Raw genomic sequence first — 24,728 nt, 5'->3', positions numbered from 1 at the left:
AATTTGAGATAAAAAGGTTTCGAGTTATACAGGTTACTTTAAAAATAATATTTTAAAAGATTTTTGACGTTTAACCTTCTTTGCTTTTTATGTTGTTTGAGCATTTGTGCTCGATTATTAGAAATTCGAGAAAGAGATTTTTTGAAGAAAAAAAAATACGAAATAGACATGGAAAATACATTGATTTCAGATAGTAAATGTAAAGAATTTTAGAAATTTTCAGATATAGAGGTTTTCGAGATAAAGAGCAATTGCAACTAAAAAAGTTGTTATTTTACAGAAAGTTTTTCAATTATCAAATGATAATAATAATAATTATTATTATTATCAAATACATTTCAAAACAGTAAGAACGTAAATATTACTTTCTTTTTTTGTTTTTGCAGAGAATGAAGATAATTCCTTCAGCACCAGTGTTAGTTTGAAGTTGCCAAAAGATGTAGTACCAGATTCCACCAGGGCATATGTCGACATTACTGGTAAATATACCTTTAGAATGACTTAAATGTCAAAAAAAATATTAATATTATTTCTATCAGCATTTTGTTCTTAATTATAAAACATTCTTTCTTGTATTTTCTCTACATCAAGTGCACCAAAAAATCCTTTTGGGGAAAAGCATCAAAATGTGTCAAAAAATAATAGTTCGCGTTCAATATTTAAACAAGAAAAATCGCAGTAATGACATTTAGCAGTTTAAAAATTAGGTTTCCTTTTTGCTAACTAGAATGCAATTGTGATTAAAACGGCAAGTGTTTTTTTTTAGTGCTTTTGAGCCAAATATTTATTCGTTTTTCTGACCTGTGTTATTGATTGAGGAAATAATGACTAAATGAATTTTTAAATCTAAAAGATAAATCCTTTTTATCGTGTGTGGAACTGGTTTTTGTTTATAACTCATTTGAAGTAGCGTGAATGTGTAAATTTTAAAATTAAAATAAATCGAAAATTAAACATCGAATTTACTGGAATTATGCTCTTTTTAAATAGAATAAGCGTCTCAAGGTAACGCGATTTCCCCATTCTTCATGCTTTTCTCCTCTCCGTTACCATAGTTTCAAAAAATCGTATCTTTCCCCACTCCAGTACAATTTCAGTAAGAATAATAATATACTGGAATGGAGAGTAAGCAAAATTTGCAAAAATCTTGGAAAATGGAGAGGGGAAGTGTGGAGTGAGGGAAAATCACTTTACCTTGAAATACCAACTTTATTTACGAAGAGTATTAGTGCAAAATTAGTTGAATTCACTAAAATTAGTTGAGTTGTAAAATGCAAAATTAGTAAGTTCAGTAGAATTTCATAAAATAGGAAGTTACATAATTTTAACTAAAAATAGTACTGTAGCTGTCCAAAATTAGTATATCAGTAGAACTAGCTAAAACTATTCGAGTAATAAACAAAAATTATTAGTTCAATAAAATGTACTAAAATCCCTAATATTGTAGTGTAGTTCCGTAGAATTCGTGTGTAACTGTCGTCAAAATATCCAAAAGACTAATAGTTGTGGAGATAAAACTTTTTAAAAATTAATTACGAAAGTGTATCTGAAAAATTAACTTAACTGATTGACCGTTGATTTGTTTGTAGTATAAGAGTAATTGCTTTTTTCATTTTTTAACACAATTTACTGAAAATGATAATGCGTTTCAAGATTTAATTGCGTTTTAAGATTAATTGATGCGATGAATTAAAATTTAAATTATTCAATCTCAGTTATTACTTTTAAGCGTCGAAGTTTAAAATTTTAATTAATGTCCAGCACTGCTTTAACTTTTGCCTATAATTCATATATGTCTTGTCATTTTGTTATCAATATTATGTTTTATATTTTGATAGGTAACGTTTTGGGACCAGCTATAAACAACTTGGAAAATCTAGTACAACTGCCTACAGGATGTGGAGAACAGAACATGGTAAAATTCACTCCGAATTACCTTGTTCTAGACTACCTAACAGACATCGGGCAAGTTACAGATGACATTAAAAATAGAGCGATTCGCAATCTAGTTGCAGGTAATAACATATAGTTCCAAATATCTCTGACAAGTAGTAATAACGTGTGTGTTTTCAGTGGCTAGAAGTGTCTCCGAAGCAATAAATAAGCATCATCACTGTTAAATCAGAACAGTCTAACTGCTTTTCTTTTGAGTACTTGACATAGATATATTTTGGGGATCTGAAATCAGAATCCGTCAAAAAAAAGTATGTTTATTCAGAGAAAGTATGTTTCTGTGTCTGATTTCGTAGCTTAAGGTATCTTCTGCATTTTTTAATTAGCATATTTGAGATCACCCCCTCGAGCCATTAAGATTGAGTCCTAGAATCTGGAGATCCGATCATTAGATCAAAAGTTATTCAGGGTGGTTCTTTTTTTGGCGCACGATACATCAAAAGCAGCTTTCGCTACCTGTTGTTCTAAAGATCCTCCGTTAAACTCTCGTTCCCTCATTCATCCAGATTTTATGCTTTTTTTTTCATCAATCTGCTGACCAATAGAAAACAAGTCTTTTGCTCCGTTGGAGTGTAATTGGGAATTCTTGCAACTACAACAATCCTTACAGCAACTTAAAATGAACAGTTGAAATTTTTTGCTTGGATACTGAGGAAGATTATTTTAGTATCAAAACGGATTCTTACCGTAAACTTTTCCAACCGTGGTTTCGTTTTTATTTTAGCATGACGCAGTTTACATTATTAACCGGACACGACTGCCTTGCTGCTCGCCTCCATAGACTTAAGATCTTTCCCGATCCAAATTGTGTCTTGTCCGGGGAGAACTCTCCAATGAATGCTGAGCATCTGAGGGTCTGCCCTGCGCAACATCTATGACAGATACTGGAATGCTAGGGAACAATTACAGGCGCTTGCTAACTGATTGATTTTCAGTTTATATTTCAATTGTTGATATTTTATTTAATGTTACTTTGTTCTAATTGTTATTGTATTTAAATGTTTTAATGTTTTTAAATTTTTGTTTAATACCTTATGAATCTGGGCAGAGTGTTCTTACACTCCTGCGAATGATGTACACATCAACCTGCTGCTGCTAGAAGTTAAAAAAAAATTTATAACGATAAAAAATACATCACGTAAAACACAATAATAAAAAAATATCATTTGATTTTAGAACGAAGAATCTAAATTGAAATTCCGTTTATTTTCTAGTGCGAATTATCGAAAATTCTTAAACAGTTGAAAATTATTGATTTGATCCTTTTTCGTGAAATATACAAATTGTTTTCAAGATATAGCGATAAAAGGGAAAATTATCATTTAATCCAGATAGATGATGCTGTTGTATTCCAAAACGGCAATAATACTGTGCATCTAACACTAATATGTCTTCTTAAAAACGATAGTTCTCAAAGCCATCGTGTTTAAGGAACCCGTAGAGTCTCTAACAGATCTCATGGCACAACTCAAATGCGCTACTGCTTTATTCAAAGAAATCGGTGCGTTTGACCATGTTCTACGATTAACGCACCATTGGTGCCAGACATCCTTAGGTCTTGTAGCACAAACTTCGATCATCTTTTGTAAAACTAGGAACACCATTTGTCTGAAAGCTCATGCTTTTAGTTCAATTTTTTTTTCAGAGTTGACATTATGGTTAGTAAGCCTGTAGGTTAAAAAAAAATAATAAAAAGTTGCATCGCAACGTGTCACATTACTACATGCAATTACAGATGAGGACGAAACTGTTGTAACGGAGTTTTCATGCATTGAAAGATCTAAAAAAAGTTATATCATTTTCAATTACCATAATTCAGTGCCATCTGTCGAAAACTTTTAGAACGAAAGTTAGAAACTCTGGGAATTATTTTCATATGAATATTCCGTGCGAATTATTTTTTAACACACATTATTTTTCAGTTATTAATTCTTGAAAACGTCAGTCTAATCAATTGCATATTTAATGTTGATGAGACTGGAGATTAGGTATGAGAAACGCTTACTCAAGCTTTCGAACTCCTTTTATCGGGTAAAATTCCTTTCAGATTGTAAAATAATAAAGTATCAGAAAAATACTGTTACAAAAACTTTCAGTTAGCCAAGACGGCTTATGCACTTGCGATAATTTTTTCTACGAGGGTTCACTATATTTTTGCTTACTAAAGTTGTGGAGTATATTCGAAAATTACTTTTCAAAACCTACGTTGGCATGAAATTTTATTTTTCAATATTTCTTTATTGAGCCGCGATGGCTCAGGGAATAGAGCGTTCGCCTTCCAATCAGGTGAAACGGGTTCGAATCCCAGCAATAGCTCGTTGATATAAATTCCTCATCCGGCTTGCACCGACCACAGTGCTGACGTGAAATATCCTCAGTGGTAGATGGATCATGGGTTTGAATCCTTTGCCGTCAGGCTAACTGTGGGAAGTTCTCGCGATCTTCCCCTCCATGTAACGCAAATGCGGGTTAGTTCCATCAAAAAGTCCTCCACAATGGCAAATTTTTTCCAATACTTGATCCAGGAGTTCTCTTGTCTTTTGGATTAGGTTCAAAATTACAAGGTTACATAGTTGAACGTTAGTAGTCATAAACCCAAAAATTGGGTCGGCTGTTTAACGACGGTTATAAAAAAATATTTCTTTACTGTAAGAAATATTTTAAATGAATTGAACTGAATTTAATCTTATTTCTCAACTAGGCTACCAAAGAGAACTTGCATATCGTCATCCCGATGGTTCATTCAGTGCATTTGGAACAACAGATGATGAAGGGAGCATGTTCTTAACAGCCTTTGTTCTCCGTTCGTTCTACGAAGCGAAAAGATATATCTATATCGATGATAACCTAATTACTGACATGCAGAAATGGATTGTATCTAAACAAGACACAACTGGCTGTTTCCCGAACATTGGAAGGATAATTGATATTGATTTACAAGTAAACTGCTTTTGTTACAGTAAAAAGGATTACTCTTTTATTTTATTATCGCTTTAAAGTAACTGATCAAACGTATTATATATGATTTTAAATATTAAGAACATCCATGCAATTTCGAAGAAAATTTAAAATAAAAGCTATTTGTCTTTGATCATAGTTTTTATAATCGATTCTTAAGTATAAAAACAAAGTTAAACTTTCGGAATTTGAACATTTGCCTGGGTACCCCAGTTAAAATTCATTGTTGAAAGATGCTTAAAAATACAATTGATCCAAAACAACAAAAAAAATTGTGCAAGTTTCTTGTGTCTTCTAATCTTTTAAGCGGAGCTCAGTAGTAACTGATTACTGAAGTGAACATCTTCAAAGTGTATCGGTCCCGCAGTGGACTGATCGTTAAGACACGGTTCCCAGCAGATCACCGAAGTCAAGCATCACTGGCTGCGGTCAGTGTGCGGGTGGGTGACCACTTGGATCAGTCTGCGTGGGGACCGAGGGTATGCGGTATTGGTCCTCGTTAAACTGTGCTACCGTAAAGTGCTCGACTTCGCGCGCAGGTCGTCGGGCTACCGAAGCGGAGGTGCCATCCCCTCCGCAGAGGATCAAAATTGTGATGACATGTCTTCGGATCATCCTCCGGGATGTTTCCCAGACCGTCGCCAATAGCCCATTGTGCAGCTCTAGTGCGACGTAAATTAACAACAACAACAACAACATCAAAGTGTATCGTCATGTGAATGTTAACAGTCTTTTCTAGATTATAGTAAAAGTTTAAAATGTTGCATTTTTTCTTCTTCACACTATTCTAAATAATTGGGAACTTGCACATTATGAAGACACTCCTTTACTCACACATGTGACTTATGACGTCAGCGCTAGCTAATCTTTATCAGCAAAATGGCGTAATAAAGTTGAGCTTAGTTTCCTCATATAAATTAGAATGTTTAATAATACTTTAAGTTGATTAAATACAGAGCTGTATAGCATATCAAATTAGTTTAAATATAATTCCTTCTTGTCTACTTCTTTTACTTAACCTAGATTTGTTATTTGTTTATGTATTTTATTGTAACAGTGATATATATTTGTTTTGTGTACCTGGGAACTTCGATGCATAATTAATTTGTTTATGTTCCACATGACTTCGTGCCTGTCTTTGTGTTAAGCCTCAGTGTAAATATATAGTAAAAGAATTGAAATCTTTGAGAAAGAATCTTTGTGAAGGAATTTAGAATGTGTCACTTAAGAGAATTGATACTTGACTGGCTTTTCGTAATCGAAATAAAAGGGAAAGAGCAGTTAATAACGTAAGCAAATGCCACGACTCAGTAACCAATCAGGATCGAGTTACTCAGACTACGTCACTTGCAGGTATCCCATTATAAACTCATTTTATTTTAGGGTGGTATTCCAGATGAAAATGCTTCTGGTAGCATCACAGCTTACTGTCTGGCCTCATTATTGATAACAAATTACAACAATAAAACAGTAGTGAACGATGCTTTTAGCTGCCTCAATGATGTTCCTCCTACAAATCCATATAGTCAGTTCTTATATGCTTACGCTTATTCATTAGCTGGTTACAAGCAAGATGCAGAAGATCTCATAGAAAAAGCAAGGCAAAAGATCAACAGGACAGGTATGCAGAATTTATTAGAAATTGCACAGAAAAAAATTAATTTAAATTGTGTATAAAAATGTATTTTTGAATTGATGGAAATATTTTGGATGATAAATTGTATTTTCACATTTACATAAAAGTGTTCAGACGAGAAACTAGGTTAACTTTGCAGTTTAAATTCTTTCAAATATAGAACAGAAATTTACTTTATTTAGAATCATTTAACTAAAAATTCGATTTTTAAATATAGGAGAATATCTTTTTACTGATAAATTGATTCTGTTAACTATTAAAAGTTGTCAAAAAGGGAAAATATATTACCTCTATTGTTATAAATCTTACAACTGAGAAATTAGATTCATCGACTTACTTAAAATAATTTAAAGGATAAATTTTTTTTGTTCAAAAACTCTTTCAACTAATAGATTAGATTCTGATAATATTAAAAATTCTTTTAGAAAACAATACCTTATAAAATCCTTCAAAAAAAGTACATATATTCGTATATTTTTGAAAATTTTGCAACACAGGAATAGAATTAGATTCATTTACGTGCATAGAATAATTTAAGATAGATTGAACTACCTTCATAGTTAAATATGGTTAAACTAATGAATTAGATTTACAATAATAAAAAACGTTTAAAAGTAATGTCACTTATACACTTAATGTAATGTGACAATTTTATTTCTAATTTTACTTAAGCCTTTAATTTTTCTTTAAACGCTATTCTTTTTTTTTTTCAATTTAGCAATCTTTCATTACTTTCTTGTTGACCTTTCTCATGGTCATTGCGGTCATCGCACTTCCTGTGGGGAAAGTCAACCAACCCCTCTATTCACGCCTTTCTTTTTCTTCTTTTAATTTTAGGGGGCTAACTAACCAATCTCTTTCCTTAAAATTTCAAACTCTCCGCCTCTTTAAATTTAATTGGTCGTAATTTTTCTGGTCCTATACCAGTTATGGAATTTTTAAGTCTCTTTTTTAAATACACTTTTTTTTTTCTCGAGCCTTCGGGCAGGTTACCTTTTTTTAAATTCTCCGAGATGCGGACTTCGGTCCGTATCGCGGGATTTCTTTTTGCATTTTTTCTTAACCTTTTTTTAAAATTAAATCCATAGCTGTGATTAATTTCTGTAAAATTTAAAATCAAAATTTTATACCTTTAATTTTCTTTAACATTAAAAGCCCTCTCAAATTTAAGTTTACTTCTCATATTTATTTAAACGGTTAAATTACTCGTTCCTTTATATTTAACTTTTTGCATGACACCTTTGGTTTCTTTAAATAAATCCTTTTAAAAAGATATATTTTTTCTGTGGCACAAAATGTGTCGCCATCATATTGTTTGTTTGTTACGAAATAATCAAAATAAGTAGTTTTACAAAAATAAATGTTTAGTTGACAGAATGTTTTGCGTGATTGTTTTTTTAGCTTTACCTTTATAGCTATTAGTTATCACCTTTTTTTCTTCTGTATGTGGTGAGTACCTTTTTTATTGTCATGGGCATTTACTTTCTTTCCTTGGAAACATCACAAAAATTGCGTTGAATGATATATTTATGTTTGGATATAGCATGACTTTATCTTATTTATCTTTAATTATTTTTTAGTTTCACTCTTATTCTAAATTCGGTGATACAAATTTATCCAATTTGCTCAAACCTCACATTTTGTGACCCTTTAAACCTATTGGGTTATTGTTATCCCACAATTGTATTGTACAACCACTTTCCTTAACGGCCACATCCCCTTAATTATTTAACATTTACATATTTCGACCTTATTTTAATTGCTACAAAAATCAATCACTTAACTAATATTTATCATGACTATATCCAGAGATACATCCAATTATGCAACGCATCCATTTATCCATTTTTAATAAATTATACATAAATAACCTTATCCTTATACGCACCAAAATAATATTATTTAACTCTTACAAGTAAATTTAGATTTGCTTTTTTGTTAAAAATTTTGCGAAGCGAAAATAAATTCTCTTTATTACTGAAAATAATTCAGAAAAAAAAACATAGATTTTTCTTATTGTTGAGAATATTTTAACTTAGGAATCGGATCATTTAATTATTTTGAATCTTAAAAAAGTTTGAAAAACAGTTTTCTTATTGTCTCATGTCTTTCAATAGAGGGAATGGAATCTTTCATAATTGTGAATGGAACAAAAGCTATTGAAATTGAAACAGATGCGTATGCCGTGTTAACAACGCTTGCTGTTGGCGGAAGTGCTTCAGATGCTCTTCCCTACGTCCGATACTTGACTTCAAATCTGAACCCCAATGGTGGTTTCACTAATACTCAGGTAAGGATAATATGAGTTCGATTATACATATTATCTGCGTGAAAGGACATCCAAAATATATTTATCTAATGTGTGTTTATATTTTTAACGATAAGTAATCGAAATTTGAAGCAAATTCAAAGTTAGATATCACTAGTTGCATCTAGAATAAAGCTTTAGAAGGAAACGAAAGGAAAACGGAGATGAAATGCTCGATAAAATTACTTCAGTGAAGTAAAACATTCCTGGAAGCACACCGAAACATAAGAGAAAGAATGCCCTAAGATACTTGTCAGCTTAATCAGGGGGACTTTGACCTGCAGTCAGTGCAGGTGCAGTTTCTGCAGGTAGGTGGCTAATAGCTACAACCAAGTTACCTCTCTAAACTGCTTTATAATACAAATATGAATGAAAAATGAATCAATTAGCTAGTGATATTATAGTTTGAATACTGAAACTTTGTAGCACGTAGTAAATGTTGTAAATCGAATAGAAAATAAACTCAACACCTCGGATAATTTGTTATTTTGGATTTTCAGTGTGCATAGCTTTCGAGTTCATAATTAAAGAACTCATATGATCTTACTCACTTTCCGAAACTATAAGCTTCGAGTATCTTCCAAGAGGTTAAGTATTATGTCTAAATTAATATCTAACCTAACAGATTCTAATACCCGAAAGTGTTTTCAAAATTGGACTTAACATATTCTTCTGATAAGTTTTTATTTTAAATAAAGTAGTAGATTTAGGTAGTAAAATTAAAGTTGTAGGTTTATTCTGACCATAACACGTAAATAAGTTCTTGAATTTGAGTAAAAACTGTACTTGACATACTCTTCCATTTAGTTTTTGCATTAACTCAGAAAGTAGAACAATGATTTTCATTTGATTAGTTATTAATTTAACCAATGTAGTAAATTAATGTAGTAAAATTAAAGTTATAGATTTAATCTGACCATATCACCTCCGGAAGTTCGCAAATCCGATTAAAAACTGCACTTGACATACTGTTCCATTAAGTTTTCATAATAACTACGAAAGTAGAAAATAGAGCAATGAGCTTTTACTACTATTTTAATCTTTATCATTGTACTATTTTATTTTTTATCATTTGCTTTATTTGCCTTATGCATTTCTAGGACACATGTGTTGGTTTAAGTGCTTTGGCCAAATATGCAAGCGTTGTCTACGAAGATCCACTTAACCTTATGGTTAAAACCACTGGTGGTCTCACAAAATCCGTAACTCTCAACGATCAAAACAAACTCTTAGTTCAGCGCTTCAAAGTCACGGATATATCAAAGAGCATAAAGATAAAGGCGAAAGGTACAGGATGTGGACTCATTCAGGTAAAGAAAAACAAACTATAATATCGGTCTAAAAGTGTAACGTAAAAAGGGTAAGAAAGCTAAATCCAAAAGACGAAATTGTTAAAAAAAAGCTTTAAAAAAATCCAATTTCTGGTGTTTACCGCTTTAAAAATATTATAATAATCAGACTTCTAGTATTTTCAGCGAACGGCTACAATTAAGGTTGTTGTCACTCAAGCATTTCCTAGTTATTCTTTTAATGTTCTCCAATTTGCTAAAATTGCCTTAAAAAGCGTTAAAAAAAAATCGATTTTTAATACTCTCAGCGTTTTTCTTTCTTGGACCACTTAATAATATCAATGTTTAAGCTCTTGCTTGCATGTTCTTATTCGCTTAATGTTGTTGTTGTCATCGGCCATAATGGCAAGGGGGGTGCGAATGTATTTGTTTTCCCGTGGCGCCATCTATGGTAACGAATTTGATTTCTGCAACACCCATACGTCACACACATTTTATAGGGTGGACCCATTCACATATCTATTCATTCATCCACAGATCGTAACTTTGACCTGAACCAAAGAACGATCAATCTCCTATTCAGTACCCAAAGAGAAATGATTTGTTATGGGAACATGGAGGACTTTGTGACCTGACAGATTTAAAGTGCAACAGTCATCTTTTACTACACTGGCCTGCTGGATTCGAATTCCCATTCTCATGAACGTGAATCCAGGGCCTGCCAATCAGGCTATCCCGACCGGCTTCTTAATAATTATTATATTCTCTGTCCAAATTTTGAAGCCAATAATTTCTTGTTCATTTTTAGAATTCCATTAAATTTGAGTTTATATAGATTCCTTTACATCACGTTTTTACAATAATCAATAATGTAATTAGTACAGAATGAAAACGAATAAGAATAAACAATGGTTAACGAATTAGGAAAAAAAATTAAATTAAATTTTTATTTTTTTCATTCCGCAGATATTATTGTAAAGGATTTTGTAAATTTTTCTCACAATCCAGAAAATACTCAGATTGAATGATAAAATAAATGTTTTCCAAAATTATTATTGGAAAACTGCATAAACAATAAATGGTAAAATGACCAGAAATAAACAATTGAAAAAAGGACTGTCAAAATATAATCAAAATCCTCCCTTCACGAAAAAAAAAATAAACAGAAATTGTACTGTAATCTACAACACAAATTCTTATATCAAACAGTCTTATATCATAAAGACGAAAAGAAAAGAAAGATTAACGAGGACATGGAAAAAAAATAAAAAATTTCATAGAGAAGAAGTAAAATTATTAATAAATGATTAATGTTTAAAATTTAAAAAGAAAATTAAAAATCGCATAACAAAATAAGAAAAATATGTAATCTCGTCTTCAGCTCACACGACTTTTTAATCTTGTAATAATATATCCAAAGCAAATTATGTTAATACAATACTGTTTTTGTGGATATAATTGAGTGAGCTGATGGCGTGATTATATCTTTTTCTTATTTTGCTTTCAGACTTTTTTAAAAAAAAATTTCTATTTTAAATATCTTTAAAAATATTTTAATATCATCTGACCTCTCAATCTTTGCTTACCTTATTTTTTTTTCTTTAAAAAATTATATATATATATATTTTTTTCATTTCTTCTTCGTATTTTTATCTTCGACCCACAGCCCTGAGGTTTCTTGTGGTGATATACATATCATTAGGAAACCTCACGGCTATGGAACCTCATAAACCACTTGACCACTCAGCCTCTGTTTACCTCATAAATGCCAGCTTCCTGATATAGGGAGGTTTTGTTTTGTTATTTGGCAGAAGGCCATGCAATGTGTGTTTCTGTGAATATACACACTTAATTAAATACTCGAACTTCTCCCCTCAAATTATATTAAAAGTGTTTTATTTCATTATCATGATTTTATGTTAACATTCGGAGCCATTTCCGTGTCAATGGGAAAAACAAGTTACAAACATTTTTTAAGATATTAAAATAAAAACTGTTTTATAATTTACAGAAGAATTCGCGAGCATTTTATGAGAATAATTATTTTCATGAGTTTATAAAATAATTATTTTCATTGAGACCCATATTGATCATAATATGTTGTTAAACGTAGAATTTCAGTTTTTTCTTTCTAAAAACAGCTTGTCATATTATGTGTTATTTTCATTGTTGTTCATTTACAGACAGCCATTCTGTTTAATACCAAAACTGCACCGGAAAAGAAGAAGTTTTCAATCAGTGTTCGTGGGGATTGTTCTGATCCTAACTGCAATACAGCTAAAATTGTCACACTAGTCAGGTAACTTGCGCTAAGTATAAATTTTTATCCATTCGATATTTGTAATCTATTATAAAACGGCAGCTCCGAATTCTTTTCGGCTATGAAACTCTAAATGATCGAACTCCGTTTATCGAACAATTTGTGTTCAATAGTCATTAGGCAGGTATTACCAAAGAAAGACAACTAATTATTTTGAAAATAAATTTTTTTTTTATCATTTGATCAATGTTTTTTAGATTATGCATGCACCTATCATCATGTATTCAATCCAGTTTAGAATTTGTTTTCGGTGCATAAAAATGAATAAAAATAAGCTTAATTATGACCTGCGTTGAAATGAGAAAAAAAAATCTGTTATAAAAATTAAGAATAGTTATCCTATTTTTTATTGTTGAATTTAGTTCTTTTTATTTAGGCAGGAAACGTTTGATTGGAAATATTAAGACAATTTTTTATTAATACATAACCACACTAATACACTGCGAAAAAAGAATGATTTAAACTGCCAGAATAAGTTAAGTATTACCATGTTTTCGGCTATACGTGGACACCAAAAAGTTCGGTATTTTTTACCGAAGAGTTTTGATTATGATTCTGGTAAAATCAGCAATAATATATGGTTTTTTTATACGTGATAAAATTTGGAAATTTTATCATTATATCTTAGAACATGGCATAAAAATCATTTATTCGGCTAAATTTACTTCACAGTTTCGTATTTTTTACTAAAGGGGTGGTACTAAGAAGCATAATTTTAAAATGCAAAATTTTTTTGTGAACCGTTACGTAAATGAATGAAAAGTTTGCAAACTATTTAAAGCCATTTTTATTTTCAAGTTGGCTTGGGATGTTATTTTCGTAATTTCAAGAAGAAAAGATTTAATTTACATTAACGAATTTTTAAGTACTGATAATTGAAATAATACTTTTTGTCCCGTGAAATTCCACATAATTTTAAACACATTTTTTTTTGGTCATTTCTACATATGACTAAAGTTTTAGTGCGTAATGGATCGTATAATGAAAAATGAAATTAATTCCCAGATATTAAACATTTCGTTTTCTTTTATCACGTACATAAAGTTTGTTTTCTTCTTGCACCCAAAAAAATTTGATTTGCATTTTATTAAAATAAAATGTTATTGAATAAATAAAACTAGAAAAACTGAATAATTTCTTACAGTTATTTACCTCCTGGACAAGTGGCTGGAATGAGTATAGTGCAAATAGGAATGATCACTGGATTTTCGCCTGTCAGACAAAGCCTTGAAGATGTAAGATAATTGGTGAAATATTTATTTTATTTTTCTCAATGCGTATAATTTTATGCTTTTATAGTGTATGCTATTAGTCTTAGTTAACGCCAGTATTTTATTAAAATTCAATGATAAACTGGAAATTTGAATATAAAGCCAAATATACAATACAATCTTGACTTACATGGACTATCAGAAACAAGTAATGTATATATATATTTTTTTTGCAATCGCAATTAAATTATTAAAGAAATCTGTTAAAATTAAGTATAATAATGTATGTCTAAATTATAACGTATCTTAAAGTATAGAGAATGAAAATGTTTCATTATTTACTTTACATCATGTCATTAACAGATAATGATTTCAACATTTCTAAAGTCGCATATTAATTTAAAGTTTTCTTTTCAAAAGAACTTTCCCACTTTATCTAAATGTTTTGTTTTCAATATCACTGTCCCAACCTTTTGTCTTCCCAGTACATCATTCAAAACTTTTATTTTTCCATTTCATTATTTTATTAGAAAAAATTTCATCGTTGGAATCCTTTATTTTCCGGTTTCAAAATCTATATTCATTATTTTCCCCTTTTTTCAAAAAATAGCTTTTATTTTTCATTTACTCAACAAACTTTTTTTTCAATTGATCATTCCAATCGTCATTTTTATCATCAAAATCATCATCTCATTTCTCTACCAAATCCATCACTCATCATAACAAGAATTCATTTGGTTTGAAGTCTGGATACGATTAGAATCTTATAAAGTATTGTGAGTATGTATTTGATCTCATCTAAATTCAAAGGAAAATGTCTTTCATCATATTTCAAGTCTTGTTAAGAATAGCATCTTGTGGAATACTATTATATGTATTTATTGGATCTCATCTAAGTTTAAAGAAGAATGATTTTTCATTTGGTTTGAAGTCTCGATACGATTAGCATTTTATCGAGTACTATTTTGAGTAAGCAATGGATCTCATTTAAAATCAAAGAAGAATAGTTTTTCATTATGTTCGAAATCTTGTTACAAATATCATCGCATATAGTATTATTATATTTATTTATCGGATCTCATCTAAGTTTAAAGAACAATGGTTTTTTACTTAGCTTCAAGTCTTGATACGATTAATATCTTGCTAAACACTATTTTGAATATTTATTGGATCACATCTAAGTTCATGAAGAATGATTTAAATTATTTATTAAATTACTTATGTATGTCAATACATTGAATAAATAAACTTGTGTACACCATTTTCTGCTCTCTGTTTGCTCTTTCTCTTAAAATATAAATATGTTTTAATTTAAAATAGGCTTTCAAATATTTATTTTAAAGACACTTATTGATAACTCCCAATATCATTTCAGCTCAAAAATGACAAGAACAACAAAATATTAAGGATAGATGTCGAAGACAACACAGTGATTGTCTACTTTTCTGAAGTAAGAAAGTTAAATTTGTTTTGTTTGCATTAGTGCAATAAAAAGTTCGTTCCTTAACAAAAATCTTTAAATATTTTCATGACAAACGAAATAACGCTTAGAATAATAGCATTAAACGCTGAAAAATAATTTGAAGTTAATGAAACTTAGGAATTAAATTTTTTAAATGGGAAAGTAATTACGGATTAAAATTATTAAATGCTTAAAAGTATTTGAAAGTAAATATACAGAAATTTACATATTTGGAAACCACAAATTATTAAATTATTTAACTCTCTTTAAACTACAAATATATATATATATATATATATATATACCGGAGAGTCGTTACATTATGACCACCCTGCCAATAACATGTAAGACCAACTTTAGCCCTCAAAACTGCTAGCACCCGCCGTGTCATTGATTCCACAAGGTGGTGATAGGTAGTCTGAGGTATCTGGTACCAAGCGCTCATCAACTGGTCCTGCTATTCCCTCACATTGCGATGGGGTAGCGTGGCAGCACGAATTTGGTTTTCCAAGTAGGACCACAAATGCTCGATTGGATTAAGGTCAGGGAAATTTGGGGGCCAAGACATGACTTGAAAGTCACTGGAATGTTCCTCGACGATTCGACCCTTATGACATGGTGCATTTATCCTGTTGGTAAACACTATCCCCCACAGGAAAAACTGTTGCCATGAATGGGTGAACTTGGTCTGCAACTATGTTCAAGTAGCTTACAGACGTCAGGGATTGTTCTATAAGGATAATGGGTCCCAATGTGCCCCATGAAAACATTGTTCCTGGGCGAGAAACCATGAAAACCTGGGCGATCCCAATGTTATAGATGGTGGGTGGTCATAATGTAATGGCTCTTCGGTGTATATATATATCACTGTGAAGTTAAAGCATTTGTAAGCTTCGATATATCTTCATAGTGCTAATAAAAATAATGTTAGACGATGAAAGAGCTTTAAATAAAATATCTTTATTGATAAAAATATTTAGTAAAACACGAAAAACTGGCAGCGAAGGTAGCCGAAGTGCACCAATCAGGCTGAATATTTTTTGAAAGATAAGACTTTTGTATTGTGAAATATAAAATGATTTTTTTTCTATTACTAGTAAATCATTTAACTATAAATTATCAGAAACCACCATTTTTACTCTGAATATGTAGCCAGGTTTGATTCATTCCGTAAACCATGACATGCTAGCTATGAAAAGTTACTTAAATACTTTTAAACTTAATCTGAAATTTCAGTTTGCGCTTAAAATGTCCAAATTTAAAAGATTTAAATCAGAAATTAAAATTCTATTGTTCTGAGCAGTGAATTCTGAAGTTCCTACTTAATTCTAAAATTTACAAGCATTTTTTTTATATAATAACAATTTATGAGCTTGCTTAGCACTTAAACAATAAATCGTTTGAAATTACTAAATTATTATCTTAAAAGTGACTTTTCCTACATTTTGGCGAAAGGTCTGAAATTTTTTGCAATTTTCTTAATCCAATTATAGGTGTCATTATTTTATAATGCGCACATAATGCCAAACTAACAAAATATTTTTTTTCATTTGTTGTTTCAAAATAAATAAAACAAACCATTAAAAATTCAGCTTGATTTGCGAGTGACACATCGAATATCTTTCTTATAAGAAATCTTCTTTACTTTAATTTCTATATTATTAAGTCAGTTAACTACCATTAAATGTTTTAATATAGATATCCAATGCAGTGGAAAACTTCTCTTTCGAAGTTAATCAAGTTGTTAAAGTGAGAAAAGCCCAACCTGGCACAGCGAAAGTATACGACTATTATGCGAACGGTAAGTGAATAATCATATAATTGGTTGTCCCGCAGTGCCGACCCTGAACTTATTGACTGCCAAAACTCTTGTATTCTCTTTTTTATTTATTTAAAAAAATGGAGATTTCAGTTAACTGTTTCAGTTAAACTTCATCAGTTTTCAAACTTATTTCGGGAAAACAGAGACTAAACTAACATTTGCAATGTTTTTATAATTACATCAATTGCCACATTAGAAATTATCAGATTAAAATTCTCACTATACCTCTTTCATTTTTTTAAAGTCTTATTTTAATATCACAACTTTTAACAAACGCTATGCAAGCGTGAATGGGGTGAACATATATTTTAAGATTTCTTGTCAAAGATGGAATTAAAATAATATGCTCATTCGATTATGCAAATGAATATTCAAGAACTAAACTCAGTGGTGCAGCAGCCCATAAGGGGCCAAGGCCTATTGCGCCCATCTCAGTATTCTTGAGCTTGGGCTGCAGGAGTAGATGTTCTAGTTAGGCGATCATCCGAACGTGGAACCCCCAGTGTTTAGACCCCAAGCATGCTTGGTACTCATTTTATCAACCCACTGAATGGATGAAAGGCTGAGTCAACCTTGCCCAGTCCGAGAATCGAACCCAGGCCAGCGCGAAGCGCTACCACTCAGCCACCAGGCGAATATTTAAGTTAAGGAAAAAATCAAAGCCTTAAAAATCATTAATAAAGACCAGATTAAAAGTATCAAAACCGGTTAGATGATTTAGATAAATTGAGAGGTCTAAAAAGACGATTGTTAGAAACATTTTAAGTTTATTCGGTAATCAAACCGGTTTGTATATTATTAATTCCGCCTATTACAATACTTTTTGTTAGTTTTTTAGAAACATTTTTTTCTCGTTAAATGTTAATTTGTGATCCCTTTTGTGTTTATGTGTTTGATTTCAATTTTTTAAAGGATCTTCAGAATTTGTATTAAAGGCAATGGTTACAATACGTAAAATGCATGGAAAGTAATCTGCATCATATTTTTTTTAAGTTAAAATTAATTGAAATTTTGTAAAGGATACGAATGTTGAATTTCGTTAGCATCTAATAGGGGAAAGAATTTTGCTATACGTTTCGTAAGACGCCATATTCCTCTAAACCAGATATGTAAAAGGAGGTTAAACCTTACGGATATTTTACATCATCCACACTACATAAGTGACAAAAATTCAAAATTGGGAATTTTGCACAGTTGGCATTTTTACATGCCAAGCTTCTTACTGCAAAAGTTGTTAGTTTTCTGAAATTTTATTTTAGCTGTGATAGTATCAACAGGAGAAGTGAAGCACTTGTGTTTCTTTTTCAGTTGCCCAGCAACACTATGGTCATATATAATTTGCCTACTGTAAGAACTCTCCTCGCCGCAAAGTCTGAGGCCGTCTGTTGCTATGCAAACAAGAATAGCGCATTTCAGGGAGAGTAGCTTCTCTTCACTCTAGGGCTAACACAATAGATCGAAGAAAAAGTTTCCCTTTCTCTCGCTGACCCGAACCAAAACCTGTCCTAAGCAGTGACCCTACACCCCTACTTTAAATAGTTATACCTCGTTACCATAGTCACCGCCACGGATGCAGACGAATGGCTAGGGGAGTTCTTATTTTAGACAAACAATAAAATATAATCAAAAGTTCACAAATGGGTTATACAGCTCCATTACCTTCGGAAAACTTTCTTTGTTTTCCTGTCTATGTATCGATAGTAAGGGTAATTAGTTCTTCTGAATTGAAGAGTGTATTCTGATTTCTCAAAAGGAAAAGTAAGCAGATAAATTTGCGAGCATACTCGTCGAAATTGGACATTAATGAGCAATTTTATTGAGGGTTAAAGCTAAATTTTCGTATTTATAAATTTCCCCCATATTAATTAAAAATTCCTATGTAGTTATTATGATTTACCCCACATAACCTTCATATTTTAAAGTTTTTATTAAAGATATCCTAAATATCATTTCCCCCCTCTACACACACTTTGTTTACAAAGCGGTTTTTCTCCGTTTTTCTTCCTTATCACAAACGAATAAAAAGGATGAGCTGAAATTCTGATTTTAGCTATGTAATTTTGCGTTATGTAATATTACTTTACTTTTCCTCCTATCATTTTGCGATTATTTTCTATACTTGCTCTTAAGATTTTTGCTACATGACTTTAAATTTTGTGCAAATAAAACTGCATTTTGACTTTATTGTCGAATTGATTCAATAAAGAAGCGAAATTCGCACTATATCGCAGTAGAGAGAGCACGTGCTTACGAATGAAAAGAACCAGGTTCGAATCCCAGCTGTGACAAGTCGATGCAAATTCTGCAGACATAAAATATTCACATCTGCCTCCAGTAAATATTCCCCTCGCAACTTTCACAGAAACACTTGTTCCCATATGACGGTAAAAAGTCTGTTGAGACAACAGATTTCTTTTAGTTCATACTTTTTATTGTTAAAACGTGTTTTATAACCATAAAAAAACAAGTATGATGACGGAATTCCTTCGCAATTCATTCGTAATCGGAAAATATTGTTCTTGTAAGGGGAGAAACCATTGAGCCTACAGATTTATGGATTTCTATGGTTCTGCACAACCAACCGCAGCTGCCAGAGTAAAACTCTTAACTTTTTGGGGAGATTTTATTTATTTATTTATTATTTATTTCTTCAGTGCAATGAAAAAAAAAAGAAAAGAAATTATCAAACTATTGAACTCTATTTCTGTCTTCTAATTAATAAAAAAATCTCTATTCTTTCTGTTTCCGAAGAACTGTGGAGATATCAAAAAATTATAAATAAATAAAATCTATAAAAAAATGCTTTAACCTTATAAAAAAATTTCATAGTCATGTTCAATTGCAAATCACAAAAATGAATAATTTTGCTTCAAAATATTTGCATAATTTTTGTATTTTCTTTTCAGAAAACTCTGCTTCTACTAGCTACAAAATCAACTCAGCCAATTAGCATTTAAAGAATACAGGAAAATAAGGAAGGGACTTGTGCAGTTCAAAACAAAATAAAATAAAATTCCTCTTATACCTGAACTAATAAATTCCATGTTAAGATACTTCGTAATAATTTTTAAACATGTATATCTGAAAAATATTATTGAGTGCAATAAGTGAAAAATAAAATTGTTCTACATAAGACTCTTACTGTATTGTGTATATCTCGTATTATATTTGAAATACGCTGCTATAATTAGCCTCACATAACTAAAATCGCTACATGATGTCTTCTCATTTCAGTTCGCTCTCCTATAGTTATGTTTGACTGAGATTCTTCTCAAGACAGCCTGACCTAATTTCACTTCTTTGATTTTTAGAACTTCTTAATTGATATAAAATTCAAATACATATTTTATTCATTCATCTTAAATCGAGGATAAGTCCCGTTTGGCCATCATGAGATGATATCTCAGTCAGGTATGGAGCTCCTCTCGTGATTACTGGACAGTATTCTAACTCGAGGATAAGTCCTGTCTGGCAATCTTGAGATGATTTCTCAGTCAGGTATGGGGCCCCTCTCATGATTAATAGACAGTATTCTTACTCATGGATAAGTTCTGTCTGGCAATCATGAGAGGATTTCTCAGTCAGGTATGGGGCTCTTCTCATGATTAGTAGACAGTATTCTAACTCGAGGATAAGTCCTTTCTAGCAATCGGAAATGATTTCTCAGACAGGTATGTGGCACCTCTCATGATTACTAGGCAGTAATCTAACTCGAGGATAAGTCCTTTTTCAGCAATCAAGAGATGATTTCTCTGTCAGGTATGGGTTCCTCGTATGATTAGTAGGCAGTACTCTAACTCGAGGATAAATCATGTCTGCTAATCTCGAGATGATTTCTCAGTCGGGAATGGGGCTCCTTTCCTGATTAGTAGACAGTATTCTAACTCGAAGATTAGTCATGTCTGCTAATCACGAGATGATTTCTCAGTCAGGCATGGGGCGCCTTTGAATACTAGACAGTTTGTAAGGTTTATAGTTTTATCTATTTAAAATTCACTTTGTATGCCCAAGTATAGTTAAAAAAATATATTCATATAAATCTCAATATCTAAGCCCTCAATTATTCCAGCTAGTTTGACTTACAGCAATGATTTTACTAAGTATAACGCTTTTAATGATCAAATAAAAAATCTCCCAAATGAGGTATAAAATTGCATCTCATCACTGTATTTCATTAAAATATTTCAAGGAATTCCTGATAAAACTTTCCTTTGTGATTCTCGATATCTTGATATTACACAATCTCTGTTTGATAATATTGCAATATATGTAATTTTAGAACACTAGTGTGGCTTAGAGAGGCTGATTAAACAAAAGCGCATTGTTTATTCAGTTAGAATAATTTATTAATTGGTCTGAATCAGCTGTCTTTTTTTAGTTTAATCACTACTGGAAGTTTCTGATGACAAAGTAGATATAGCGATTTGGTTTAAGGTAGATAGAATTCTTCTATTTCTGATTTGCACTAATTTAATATCAACAGAGTTGATAATTGATATAGGGTATCCCAAAAATAACCAACGATTTGAAAAATTGATTAAGGAAAAGCGGAAGGAGTTAGGCATTGACGGTTCCTAGTGTTCTGTTTGCGAAACCAAATTATTTATTTGCACAGTTTAAATATAAGTTGAAAATTTAGGCAACAGATGGTGTTGCTAATTGAAGCAAACTATAAAGCTATATTTTCTGGTGCTCATAAAACCATTTCAACCAACATATTTGCATGAGGGCCTGGTAGTTTTTGTACTCATACTGTTCCGAATTGTTGCTCCAAAATGGTGGTTACAGTTAAGCATTGATTTTATATTTTTTATAGTCAGTAGCGCCATCTGTTGACAAAATTTCAATTTTTTAAAAAATTCGGGTGAAAAAAACCAAGTTCTCAACAGAGTTTGTACTTATTCCGTTTTTCAAATCCTACTATTAGTTCACACTCTCCCTATATCTTGTTCAAATTTTCAATCGTTAAATAAAATACTTTTAATTCATCCACTCAAAGTTCAAATACATTTATTTAAAACTTGTAGTGGATAAAACTTGAAGTTAATACAGTTTTTTCAAATATAAATTTATTAATTAAGTTGGGATGAGCGAAAAACGAAATAGAATTTACTGATTGGTTAAACGTTAGTCATTGTTTTATATTTTACTATAAGCGATTCATTTTGTTACATATTCTAAAGATAAGATCAGTGATAATTTCTAACTTATAGCTCTATTTAAAAAAATAGTTTATTGCACACATTTAAATATTTCATTATTTTATATTCGCGATCGCAACGAACTATAGGGGGCGTTGTTATATGAGACGAATGCCTGCGATTTCTACATGAACAGTCATTCAGTTACTCTGGAGATGTCTTTAATGTAGCGTTTTAACGTTCCTACTTTATTGGGCTTATTAAATTAAAAAAAGAAAAATGTTTGATATTCTTTCTTATGCAAACGTAAGCAAAATGGTATCTCTTTTCTTTTAGAGAAGGAACATCCAAAACACACCGGAAAAATATTTGTAAATAAACAGAAAATAATATGTATATTCTTATAAGAGTTAAAACCAAATGGCTAAGAAATAGTTTTACTAAATTTAATGATATAACATGAAAGACCTATTTAAACTTTACATTTCATAGTTTTAAGAATCACATTACTTCAAAAATTAAAATGGAAACAATTGATATCATTGATATTGATGGAGAACAATTGATATCAAAAAATTTTAAGTTTCAATAAAAATCATTATTTGGAAACTGCAAAACGTAAAATAAAGAATGCTTACGAAACAAAAAAACAAACAAAAAGCACTTATTTTTGGACGCCATTTTCCAGTGCTACGAAAATGGGTCTTTGGGATTTGCCAAAAACAAAACAAGATGCAATTTTACTTTTTCAGGAGCGAAATATTTTACCGAAAAAACAAAAATGTACCAATTCCCATGACATGAAACTTTTTTTCAGTAAACATACGTTTTGAAAATGTTATTTCATTTAGAATCTCACTTATTAGAGTTCATATGGCGACAGCGTCAGGTGAAAGAAAATAGAGTTTATTTTGAATCTATGCTAAACTCTATATCGGCCCATTCTTCACCGAAATCTGATTGACTACTTTGATTTTCAATAAAGTGTTTTATTTATGATTTGTCGTAAAAATTTGAAGTGTAGATTGGCGGCACTTAAAAACCGCCAAATCTGTAGCTGCGGTGGCGTTAATACGTAAGTACCGAATTTTTATTCCATATTTTTCTGAATCATATTACTTCAAACATTAAAATATCCAAGAAGTATAAACACATAATGTTATACCACTTAAATTTTTTAAAAAAGTATTTTGAAACCAATTTTTATCCAAAAACTATAAACTAAGAAGCGTAAAATTAAGAATTCTTATTATAAAAAACGATTTTAAAAATTCTTTATATTGAAATAAAACTTTCATATTGTTTCTTTTATTAATTCTTATAGTTCTTAATCAGACGTAAAAAGCCATTCTGTAGAGAACGATCATCAAATAAGAAAAAGAATTATTTACAAGCAAATTTTTTATTATAAAAATCATAACACTCACCTATTTTATAAATCCGCAGAATTCCAAATGAAATGTTCTTCGTTTGAAAATTTTATTATGAATATTTATTTTGAATATGTAACTTAAAAACAGAATAGCTGAATTCTAATTGAAATTATTCTTTCAAAACAAAAAAATACTTATTGAACGATAAAAATTTATTAATAATCAGCACAGATGAAACGATTTCAAGTAGTACGGATGATTCTTTATTGCTGTTTTCCGAATTAGTATATAGATATAGAAAGATATAATATTCTATAAAGAAGAAGAATATTCTATAACTATTACACAGTTCTGTGTACGCTCTGAATTCACATTTATTCATAGGAATGACGAAAGCAGCGTTGACTTCGCTTTAATTTGTAATGAATTGAAGACAGAAAAAATTATTTTGCCGTAATACACATATCTGTTAGTGATCATGAAATTGGAAGTTATGTTGTTGGTAATAGAAAGGTAAAAATTATTGAAAAATTGTTCTTCAACTGCTTGGCGTATTCTGCATCAATGTTTGAGATGTTCTGGTTAGTTTTTTCAGGTTCTTTTACCTTTCCTTAGCGATATTTTGCTTTTTATTTGCTGCTAAGAAAATGGCGTCCGTCATTGCCAAAGGTTATGATGGAACTAATGCCCGATATTTTCAGGCTCCCGCTAGATGGCGTAATCAAGCGTTGCGATCGCGAATTCGATATGTCAGATAAATTCAATAAAGAATATTACGTTATAGCACGTGTGGTCCACGTCACCAAATTTATACTTTTATAGTTGTCTGAAAACACGCGCGTTTTGTTTTCTTCAATTCCTACTATAAGTTCACACTCTCCCTCTATATATTTATATATCTTGTTTCAACTTTTCGATCGTTATTAAAATACTTTTTATTCATTCACTCAAGTCCAAATCTATCTATATTATATAAAACGCTAATACGTACCTATGTATGTATCAATAAAACCGATGATATTTCTTTTCTCGCGCTGGCAACAGTTTTCATTTTTAATTGATTGGATTCGGCGCGCAAGAGCACGTAGTGAGCAACCAGATAACAATAACCAGAGTGAGCATTATCAGGTTGTTCAATTCAGATTCATGCACTAAAAACATGACAATATTTAATTTAAACTCAATTAGGAATTAATTAATTAATTGAAGTGAGAATGCTTTAAAAGGCCGCTGTTGAATTGATATTTTTCTACTG

General features: G+C 30.9%; 1 protein-coding gene across 6 annotated transcripts in view; it reads left to right on the top strand.

Moving 5' to 3' along the window:
* The window catches only part of LOC107450334 (alpha-2-macroglobulin), a 68,221-nt gene extending 48,127 nt beyond the window's left edge, over positions 1-20,094 (top strand). For all 6 annotated transcript variants that reach the window (XM_016066101.4, XM_016066100.4, XM_016066098.4 and 3 more), the window contains exons 24-34: positions 387-479; positions 1,839-2,015; positions 4,655-4,893; positions 6,295-6,532; positions 8,665-8,837; positions 9,956-10,165; positions 12,328-12,443; positions 13,609-13,699; positions 15,051-15,125; positions 16,836-16,938; positions 19,866-20,094. In XM_016066101.4, the coding sequence (XP_015921587.2) occupies positions 387-479; positions 1,839-2,015; positions 4,655-4,893; positions 6,295-6,532; positions 8,665-8,837; positions 9,956-10,165; positions 12,328-12,443; positions 13,609-13,699; positions 15,051-15,125; positions 16,836-16,938; positions 19,866-19,909 (1,559 nt within the window). In that variant the 3' untranslated portion in view covers positions 19,910-20,094. The remainder of the gene's footprint in view (positions 1-386; positions 480-1,838; positions 2,016-4,654; positions 4,894-6,294; positions 6,533-8,664; positions 8,838-9,955; positions 10,166-12,327; positions 12,444-13,608; positions 13,700-15,050; positions 15,126-16,835; positions 16,939-19,865) is intronic.
* Positions 20,095-24,728: the final 4,634 nt, after the last annotated feature.

Source organism: Parasteatoda tepidariorum, chromosome 7 (genome assembly GCF_043381705.1).
Source record: "Parasteatoda tepidariorum isolate YZ-2023 chromosome 7, CAS_Ptep_4.0, whole genome shotgun sequence".
NCBI classification, from domain to species: domain Eukaryota; kingdom Metazoa; phylum Arthropoda; class Arachnida; order Araneae; family Theridiidae; genus Parasteatoda; species Parasteatoda tepidariorum.
The sequence above is the reverse complement of the archived record's forward strand: the minus strand, read 5'-3'. Positions and strand labels throughout refer to the sequence as shown.